This window comes from Phalaenopsis equestris, unplaced genomic scaffold (assembly GCF_001263595.1).
Source record: "Phalaenopsis equestris unplaced genomic scaffold, ASM126359v1 Scaffold000002, whole genome shotgun sequence".
Lineage (NCBI taxonomy): Eukaryota > Viridiplantae > Streptophyta > Magnoliopsida > Asparagales > Orchidaceae > Phalaenopsis > Phalaenopsis equestris.
This window is the reverse complement of record NW_018164444.1, coordinates 16,913,675-16,924,365: the sequence shown is the minus strand read 5'-3', so window position 1 is coordinate 16,924,365 and position 10,691 is coordinate 16,913,675. Positions and strand designations below refer to the sequence as shown.

The following is a 10,691-nucleotide window of genomic DNA, read 5'->3' as shown; positions in this document are numbered from 1 at the left end:
CGCTCTTCCCTATTTGTGGATTTCTTATTCTGTTTTAAATTTTTTTCTCAATCGCTGAACACCTTTTTCAATTTTCTTACAGATGATGTAACTCGTAAGCTTTCATACCTGCCACTCAATTCCATATCTAACATCTAAACTTCAATTTTTAGATACATTCCACCTTTACCTATACAGGAAAAGGTGTATTTCATTTTTTCAAATTTAAAATGGTGGTTTTTTAGTGATATGAAAGATTTCGGTGTCATATATTTTAGTTTTTAGATATGTAAATGCATAGGAATTGAGTGGAATGTATGTAAATGCCCCTTCTTTTGTTCTAGTCGGTCTTTCTTTATGACGGTCATAATAATTGCTTTATAGGTGAGTTGTGTACGGATGCTATCTGGTGAAAGGGTTCTTACTGCAGCTCATGATGGTGCAGTGAAAATGTGGGATGTGAGAACTGATACTTGCGTAGCTACTGTTGGCCGCTGTTCTAGTGCAGTCCTTTGCATGGAATATGATGACTCCACTGGAATTTTAGCAGCTGCTGGAAGAGATGTGTATGTTATACCCACATATACTTAGGAGCCATTTGGGATTACTTTTGTTTTATGTTTCTTTATTTTTTATTTTGTTTTATTTATGTTTTGATTTTTTTTTCGAGAAGTTCATGTTTTGATTTGAAACAAAAATATGTTTAATTAAGATATGATTATTGTTTAAAATAAGTTAAGTGTCAAAATTATTCCTTAAATGTTTACATTGCTTAGTCCAGAGTTCATAAAAGTGTCGAATTCATCCCTATGCTCTTTAAATTGGGGCTTCTATGATCCATCGTGAGGATTGTTTCAGCTCATATTAAAAGAGTCGATGGACTAAATTGACACTTTATAGACTTTGGGGCTAAATGACCCTTTGCAAAGAATCAGAGGATTATTTTGACACTTTCTTCTTTTCGAAAACCCCAAAATTTCTAAAAATTATTTTGAGTGTTTTTAAAAACATATTAATTTGTTCTTATAATAAAATAAAAGCATATAAAAAATACACTAAACAAACATGTTTTTAAAAATAAAATAAAAAATAAAAAAAAAAATAGAAAGCAAACTTGATCCCAAACAAGCCTTTAATTAAAGATGTTGATTTCCATTTGGTCACTTTTATATCTTTACCAAGTCATATGCCTTTGTCTTTTCAGGGCGGCACATGTTTGGGACATTCGTGCTGGTCGACAGATGCAGAAGCTCCAAGGGCACAGTAAATGGATCCGGTTTGGCAGAAGATCCTATAATTTAAGGAAAATTTACATACATAGCACACAATCCATATATGTATATATTTCACATGCCTAAACTTTCATATTTACATACATGGCACTTCCGTGCTTTAAACCTGTGTGAAAAGATGTATTACTCGTTTAAAAAGTGGTAATAGTATTTTTTTGTGTCATTATTAAAAATTTGAGTGTTGTGTGTAAATATCAAATTTTATGTGTGAGATATATAAATAGATAAGAATTGTGTGTTATGTATGTAAATGCCCCATTCTAATTTTGATTTTGGACATCTCACTGATAAATGCTGTGTTTAACCATTGCTGATAATGCAGTTCTGTAAGGATGGTTGGGGACATCTTGCTCACTGGAAGTGATGATTGGACGGCTAGACTCTGGTCTGTTTCTCGAGGAAGTTGTGATGCTGTGCTAGCGTGTCATGCTGGTTCTATTCTTTGCGTCGAATACTCCTCATCGGATAAAGGGATAATAACTGGTATGCCTTCAATTTCGTCTTTAGGAGGTCGATAAAATGAGATGATTTAATCCTTATTTCTCAATTTCAAATTATTCAATACATGTACAATTAAACTTTGTTTTTTAATTACATCTTGAGGAATTTTGTTGATGCTCATTTCAGGTTCAGCTGATGGGCTTGTAAAGCTTTGGGAAAACGAAGAAGGTAGTATTGTTCATATCATTGTTGAATAGCCCATGAACCGTTTCCTCAAATAGAGATTTTTTTTTCTGTAGCTTCTCTTCATGTTTGCCTCCTTTTGAGAGATGTATGAATGTAAATATGAAGTTTAATGAAATGAGTAAGACCTCCTGCAATTGCAGAGGATTGCTGATTGAAAAGAAAAAAAAATCAAATTATGTCACAAAGATAATTAGCTAACAATGATGAGACAGTGCCGGCAAAGAGGAACATGAGCTCAAAAGATGAACGAATGCTGACGAACGGAGTGTGATGGAGAGTAATACGACAGAGGAGTGATGTGAGAACAATTACATGTGCCAGAGGCTATGAGGGCCGCAATTACGTACTGCATGAGGGTGTTTTGAGCGGGATGTAGCATATGCAACTGACATGAATATTGCGGTTGTTTGAAGGGATGGATGATTTTGAATTTTGGTGTTATGGTTTTGGGTTGCGGGGTGTTTTTAGGCATAGCAATTGTCTTATTGATAGTTTATTTTTTCTAACAAACCCAAATTGATTATCGGATCATTTGATTTAGGGTGGTTATTCAAATTTTTTTAAATTCCTGATATTATATAATGACATAAGTTTGTGTAATTGCCTTGAATTGCTATAGTATGAAGAATATAAGGATTGACAAATGCATAATGCTTGAAGCCATCCAATCAAAAAATAACAAAGGAGAACAAATTTGAACTGCCTTACTTGGAGCTTGGTGAAAACTAAAGAATGTCAATATATTTTTGTTTTTATATTCTCATCTGGTAAAAAAAGATTTAAAATATTCTATCAGCTAAAATATTTTCACTTAATGTTTCCATCAAATTTCTCAAGATTCAGAATGTCTAGTTCAACATTGTCCTCACTAATAGGAGTGAGAGGGGTAGCTTGTAGGATTGACGAGATAAATTCAATTGTCTTGACAACCAAAATTTTAGTGACCATTTCAAAAGGCTTTAGCAAGGATGGGCACAATGGTCTGATAATCCTGAAGAAAACTGATAGGTTCAAGCACTCCAATAAATTGTATCCAAAAATTTTACAGAGCAAATAATATTGGGAGATATTTTAAAGGACTACCTTCTACTAATGCCCACATTGATATTGAGCCAATTCATGTATCTTTTTTTAACAGTAAAGTAACGTTCATTTCCACCAAAACTATGGCTACAAAAGACTTATAAGTCTAAAAACTTTATATTATATAGTTATTATGCTATGTTATTGGGTGTTGGTATCCAACATGTTTGCTGCTTACCACAAAGAGTTTGGGATATTTTTTTTTAACCTCGCAGTTTTGTTTTGTATATCCAATTGTTAATCAGATGTGGGTTCAGATAGGACTAATTGAGGTTGGTCGGTGTTTTTTTGCCATCCCTAGTACATTTTGATGCAAGCTCTTTGAAAAACTCCAAAGTGAGAGTATTTTGATTTAAGCTTTTTGAAAGCTCAAAAGTGTCATTGGTGTTGTTAACTATGCACTTCAAAGTATGCTTTAGGAGTAAAGCGAAGAGGTGTTCAAGCATTATGTAGAAATGTAGGTTTTGGGGGAGGAATAGTTCCTTGTTTCATTATTCACAAATAGGGGTACATATATATAGGGAAATCAATTCTTCCTTATTTGCAAAACTTACCAAACATATCTCACCTAAATTAGTAAAGGAAATAATTCTAAATAAAAAAATTGAAAAACATAAAAAAGGAAGGGAAAAAACCAATCAAAGGTTTCTTAATGTCTCAAAATCAAATCTTCCAAGATTTTTAGGTGGTGGCAGGCCCACATGAGAGGTACATATGGAAAATGTCAAATCTTTTCAGATTTCCACTCTCCCCCACAAGCCGGGTCATATATGTTGTAGAAATCGAGCTTAGTATTGAATTCTAAGAAGGTTTTGAAAGAAAGAGCTTTAGTGAAGACATCCGCAACTTGTTGGTGTGTTGGGATATAGCTTAGTTATATAAATCCCCTGTTACCTTTCCTAATGTGAAGTGTCTATCAACTTCAATATGCTTGGTTCTGTCATCACTTACAGGATTCTTGGCAATATTGATAGTTGCTTAAGTATCATAGAACATCTGTATAGGCCTATTGGAAGAACATTCTAATTCTCTTAGCAATTTTTGAATCTAGATCCCTTCACAGATCTCTAAGACAAGTGTCATATATTCTAATTCTGCGCTGCTTCTCCAAAAAGTAGCTTGCTTCTTATTTCTTCATGTAACCAAATTTTCTGATACATATCAGCAATAACATGTGGTGGACCTTCTGTGAGTGAGTTCTCACTCCGAACTAGCATCAGTATAGACATCCACTTATATGTTTCTGGTTTTCTTAAAAATTAATTCATAATCAGGAGTCTTCTTGAGAAAACTCGAAATCTTGTAAACCATCTTCAAATACTCTTCATTTGGGATATTCATGTGTTGGCTCACAATACTGGCATAGTATGTAATATATGGCCTAGTATGTGGCAGAGAGAAGGGGAGTTTGGCGGCAATCATGGGAGGAGCTAGAAGTGGTGCGGACTACTAGCAAGGAACATGGGAGTCTGGCGGCAATTATGGGAGAGGCTAGAGGGGGTGCGACCTGCTGGAAGGGAGCAGTGAACACTGACGGCAATCTGGAAGGTTATTGGGGAGGTGCGGCCTAGTGGAAGGGGAGCAAGAAAGATCTTGCTGCTACTGGGAGAGGGGTCGGCGGCGATGGGGTTGAGCTATAGCCGAAGCATCAATCTAACCGTTGGAGTCGTCACCTTGGCCGAATTACAGCGGAGTATCTTCTCGTCGTCCTTTACAGCCCTTAAAAGGGAAAAACGCCTCAAAGACAGCAAACTAAAAAATGGAATCAACAAAAACTAGTTAACCCCAGGAAAAACACAACATATATATAATGGATCTAGCAATAAGAATAGGATGGGATTAGAATTTGGAAAGGAATAGAAATGGAAGGTGGTAGACAAGGTACGCAATAGAATAGGAAGGAGAATTCTCTATGGAAGAAGTGGAATAACAAGGAGAGGGGGAAGGGATGGTAATTCCCGCCCCTTAGAGCCTATTGATCCAGCCTTGGCCGGTCTAGCACATGGCCGGTTCAGCCAGCTCCCCACACGCCCGCATCACTCCTCATCCGAAATTTTGAGTAAATGTTAACATAAGTTTTGGTCGGAGCGGTTCTTTTTTGCAAGTTGTCTTCCACCTGCTCAAGATTTTTTTTCCTCCTAGTGTACACACGAGTTTTTTATTGTGGACTTTAGGTTGGGTTGGTTGGATATTCTCAACAAGAGTAGGAGGGTAGGGTGGAAGAGTAATAAGAGGAGTAGGTGAGGTTACCGTATAGGTGTCAATAAGTACATCCCAAAGCTGATGTTTATTGGAACTTTTCTCTTGAACATCGGATTTGGGATAGTAAGATTGATTTGTCAAAAAATATGACATCCATAGAGTTGTAATATTTTTTTTGGTAATAGAAAAATAACACATTTATACCTTTTTGTTGTAGGCATACCCAAGGAACATACACTTGATGGATTTTCAGTTGAGTTTTGTGTGGTTTGGTTGGTGAATATGGACAAAAGAGATAGCTAAATATTTTGAGGAAGATTGGATGAGAATGCTCTAACACGAGAGTATTTTTCCATTAAAACAATGAGAGGAACTTTGAATCCAAGAATCTTGTTCGGTATTCTATTATTGGGCTAGGTAGTGGTGAGCTGAAATAGGAAATAGGAAATAGCGACAAATGACAACACCAACTCAAATTAGAGTGGATCTTGGGGTGTTGGTGGTGATCGACGAGGGTTCGGACCTCAAGAGAGGTAGCAAAGGGCTGTGGATGGGCTGGAAGGTAGGGTGACAGCAAGGGGGCAATGATGATAGCAAAGGGGAGGTAAGAAACAGCCAAAAGCAAGAAGGCAGGAAGTTATGGGCGGTGGCAGCAAGGGCGAGGGGCTGGGGACAGTGTCCAAACAACAGGAGAAGTGCTATGCTGGATTGTGGCAGCGAAGGGAGGGCGGCGGCAGTGAAGGGAATGTGATGGAAGCGAGGAAAAGTGGAAAAATTGCAGGAAGAACAGCAAAAGGCTGCTGTCTGGGCCACTGCAGCCAAAATAAATCTGTGGCAGCGAAGAGGGAGTGATGCGGATGAGTTTGGAAAGGATAAATCACCACCTCGGGAGCGAGATATAGCCAAAGCATCACTCAACCCTTGAATTCAGCCCTCAAAGTGAGAAAACTGACTCCGGTGGCTATCCTAAACAAACTCACGCAAAAAACTGAAATCTAACCCTAGTTGAACACATACATAGGAAATGATTCGAAAAAAATGGAAGGAAATGAGCAAACTTGCTAAAAAATGGAACAGATCAGCTATGGGGCGTTAGCATGAGCCGGCGCATGCGCGGTCACAAGATCACATGATCCCGCATACACTTTGTAGTTGAGAGATGTCCCACATCACTTTTGTTTTGTTTTGTGTATTTTGTGGATGGTATTCACTGATTTTTGCCCGAATGATATCGTATACTCTTCCTTTTATAAGTTGTGTGTCTATAGCTTGATTAAGAATAAGTGGTGGATCTCCCTCAACAATCGTACTTCATTAGAGTTGGTGTTTTGTGGCTCTTTCAACTGTTTTCATTTCGGAAAACCGCCAAATGTCTCATATTACCTTTCAAATGCTGTCGATCAAGCATATTATCATTCCCTTTTTATTCCAATTATCATTCCCTTGTTATTCCATAACCACCTCTCAGCTAGATTACGTTCTAAACATTTTTTAGGAGCCCTACTATGGTTTCAGTTAATGCCTTGATGTTCATGGGTGTCATTAATAATTTTAACCTCTTTCCATGCTGACTATTAGTACTTAATACTCTGTTTTGTTAAAGAAGCTCTAAGATTTAAAGGTTTCAGATTTAAATCTTCTCATCTTAATGTAGGATGGCCTGTGAGTGTAGGTTTTATAATCATAAAGTTTGGACAAGATGACTTGATGCTTAGTGACTCACTTTTTCATTACTGTGAATCAACGAGGACAGACTTGGATCTTTGAATTCCCGCCTGACCAACTGTGTCAACATTACTTGTATAGAATATCACCACTTAATTCCTATGTATTTACATATCTAATACTTAAACTTCAAATTTTACATATATGCCCTTAGCCAAACATGAAAATGTGTATTTCACTTTTTAAAAGTGGTATGTTTGGTGTAATATGACAGATTTGGGTAGCATTAATGTAAAAAAAAGTAAAGTTTAGGTGTTAGATATGTAAATATATAGGAATTGGATGGTATGTATGTAAATTTATCTATTTGTTTTTTGGTCCTTTTTTTATTGCTATTATTATTTGGGAAATCAACATACATACCACACAATTCTTGTGTATTTACATATCTAACACCTAAACTTTTATATTTACCCTAAGAACACCTTGGCCTCATAAACCTATGCACGAAAAGGTGTATTCACTTTTAAAAAGAAAGTATTAGAGTGCTATTCTTGTAAATATAAAAGATTAAGTTTTAGATGTGTAAATACATAAAGAATTGTGTGGTATGTATGTAAATTTCATATTTCGTCGATTGTCCGAGTAATATTAATTTATATCTTTGATTGTGTGAGCAGGAGTAAGATGCGTGAAGAATATAACAGCCCACTCTGGCTCCATTCTATCTGTTAATGCCGGAGAACACTGGCTGGGTATTGGTGCTGCCGATAATTCCATGTCCCTTTTCCACCGCCCTCAGGAAAGACTCGGTGGTTTCTCCAGCTCTGGGGGCTCAAAAATGCCTGGATGGCAGTTCTACAGAACACCTCAGAAATCCGTGGCGGTGGTATGTTTTACATTTTCATATCTATATGTTTCATTCTATACATATATGCCGCCAATTTCCTATGTATTTCCATATCTAGTACCTTTTACCTTTATTCCACCCAAAATTCTCATTTCACATCTAAAATGCATCTATTTTAACTTAAAAAAGATGAAATACAGTTTTTCTTGCATAAGGAAGGTGTATATTATATGTAGATGTTGAAGTTTAGGTGTTAGATATGTAAATAGATAAGAATCGGGTGGTATGTATGTAAATCCTCCTTTTTTATTTGCTGTAAAGTGCATTTTATCTCTTTGAAAAGGATTTTGCAATGAAGTCATCTTTCTGATTTTGTTTTGATTGTATTTTGTATTGAATCCGAAGTAGCCACATTATTAAGCTTCAGCTCTCAATTTCATTAAAAAAAAAGAAAAAGGGTCATTTACATACATACCACCTAACTTTTATGTATTTACATATCTAACACTTAAAATTTTGTTTTTTATACTTGTAGTGCCACTCAAATTTTTCATCCTTTCATGCATGCTTAGAGGTAGCATATATGTAAACTTTGAAGTTTAGGTGTTATATATGTAAATACATAAGAATTGTGTGGCTTGTACATAAAATCTCAAAAATAATAATAATTAGCATGGTCTCAAATATATCTTAATTTCTGCTTGTTCAGATTCGCTGTGTGGCATCCGACCTTGATAGAAAGCGGATATGTGGTGGTGGGCGAAATGGAGTTCTGCGGCTATGGGATGCAACAATCAACATATAGTGATTTATCCAAGTTTTAATGTGCTTCAAAGGTGGACAAATTCACTTCCAAATTTCGCTTCATTTCATTTTCAATTTTTCATCTTTGTAAAAGTTCTTTGCAATCTTTTCTAAAATTATTTTGAGCTGTATTATTTCTATTGCATTTTATTCCCAAGTTATATTGTCCAAATCCACTGAATTATGTCTGAATTTCTTACATTTTGATGTGTATTTAGATAAAATTTGATGTTGACAATACTATTTATCGTATATATTCGAGCTTTTTCCATTTTACGGATAATTATAGGAAGATTTATATATATACCACTCAACTCTCACAAGGAATTGGATGGTATGTATGTAAGTTGACAATGTACCAGTGAGATTTTGTCTGGTTAGACTGTCTAGATTATATATATACGAGCCTCCAGCCATCTTTAATGAGTCATTCAAATAACATTATGTTGCCAGACTTCCAAAGTTCATTGTCAATTACCATCTTATGTTTATTGAAAGGTGGTGTCCAATATACATTAACGACTAACATCCACCATAATCATTCCACATTTTAAGACTTATGATTGTATTTCAAATCATCCAACAGCACAAATTTATCTGTTCATCATCAATCTCTTGGCACATTACGCAAAAGCAATGTTTTAACATTCATCAGTAGCGAATGTCCATTGTAAGCTTTTTCAACCACCAAATATGTTTCCCCATGAAGGCAACAATTGAATTAGACTGTCCATCGCTGTCAAAACCTACAATGTTCATTATCAATCATCACCCAACATATAACAAAAGACAACATCCAAAATTCCTCAACTAATGCCAATGGCAAGACATTATGATCAAACTGCCCAAAAAACATGAAGTCTAAAGTCATGGCTAACAATACTACCCAGCCTTCACCTAATGCATGACAAAGAATGTGTTTTATGTTCATCAGCCATTGAGAAAAGTGCATGCCTTCCCAATCATTCAATATACTTATAAGGAGAGTGATCAAGATGGCCGGCTAAAGATGTCTAACATCCAATCCTAAATACTTAGCCCAACACATATTAAAGAAGGGGCAATTACATACAACCCGCCCAAAACTTGTTATTTATAAATCAACCACCCTCTTTGATCCATTCTTCAAATAGTCACTCAAATATCAAAATTCATGGTTAAACCCCAAAACCCATATTTTTCATTTTTATCAAATTCTAAATAATTTAATCATGGCATGCATAAATACACCAATTCCATAGTTAAAAAAAAATCAAAAGGGTCAAATTTGTAAATATCAATCTTTTTAAACCCACTGGATCTCCAGAATAGCCAAATTAATCACCCACAATCACATAATGACAACTTAAACATCAAAAAGAATACTCTATCATGATATATATATATATATATATATATATATATATATATATATATTGAAATGATAAGAGGAGTAATTTTCTGCTGAACGAACAAAATATTAAAAGAATTGAGGATGGCAATAAGGTATAAGAAGCCAAATGGCCTACAATAGTAAATATATAAATTAAATGTTAGGAGCATTTACATACATACCACCCAATTTGTATATATTTACATATCAAACACCTAAATCAGCACTAAATCTTTCCTATCACACAAAAAAAAATGCCACCATTTTAACTTATAAAAAGCTAAATACACTTTTTCATAGGTAAATAAGGTGGCATGTATGTAAAGATTGAAGTAGTAAGTGTTAGATATGTAAATACATAAGAAATAAGGGGTATGTATGTAAACTTTCCTAAACATTAATATGGCGTTGAAGATCTACTTGGTGGTGGCTTCTGCAGGCTTTTCCTTTGGGAAATCTGAGAGGTCAATATCACCAACACCTGCAGGCGGTCCGATACTACACCGAGCTGTGTTATGTGTTGCAATCGCATCCTTTATCCTCTGGAACTGCACACATTTAATTAGAATCAAATATCAACAAATTTATAAGAATATATATATATATTAAATAAAAAGTAGGGTACAGATAGAGATTGCAGGAGGTCCCAAAAAATGGCACCAAACCCACACAAAACCACCATATCAAATGGTTTCAAAAAAATGAGAAAATACAATCAAATACATAAGGGATCTTAATATATATATATATATATACA

At 35.3% G+C, this 10,691-nt stretch overlaps 2 protein-coding genes across 5 annotated transcripts in view; one reads left to right on the top strand and one right to left on the bottom strand.

The window, feature by feature from the left end:
* Nucleotides 1-8,790, top strand: part of LOC110039438 (DENN domain and WD repeat-containing protein SCD1) — a 149,499-nt gene extending 140,709 nt beyond the window's left edge. For 2 of the 4 annotated variants that reach the window (XM_020744492.1, XM_020744495.1), the window contains 6 exons: nucleotides 364-545; nucleotides 1,184-1,255; nucleotides 1,594-1,754; nucleotides 1,899-1,940; nucleotides 7,589-7,797; nucleotides 8,468-8,789. In XM_020744492.1, the coding sequence (XP_020600151.1) occupies nucleotides 364-545; nucleotides 1,184-1,255; nucleotides 1,594-1,754; nucleotides 1,899-1,940; nucleotides 7,589-7,797; nucleotides 8,468-8,563 (762 nt within the window). In that variant the 3' untranslated portion in view covers nucleotides 8,564-8,789. Of the gene's footprint in view, nucleotides 1-363; nucleotides 546-1,183; nucleotides 1,256-1,593; nucleotides 1,755-1,898; nucleotides 1,941-7,588; nucleotides 7,798-8,467 lie in introns of those variants that run through there. The other 2 variants (XM_020744493.1, XM_020744494.1) reach the window with 2 other exon arrangements.
* A 1,464-nt stretch (nucleotides 8,791-10,254) lies between these two features.
* The window catches only part of LOC110028098 (thioredoxin-like 2, chloroplastic), a 38,727-nt gene continuing 38,290 nt past the window's right edge, over nucleotides 10,255-10,691 (bottom strand). The window contains exon 4 of the mRNA XM_020729822.1: nucleotides 10,255-10,482. Within this exon, the coding sequence (XP_020585481.1) occupies nucleotides 10,351-10,482 (132 nt within the window). The 3' untranslated portion in view covers nucleotides 10,255-10,350. The remainder of the gene's footprint in view (nucleotides 10,483-10,691) is intronic.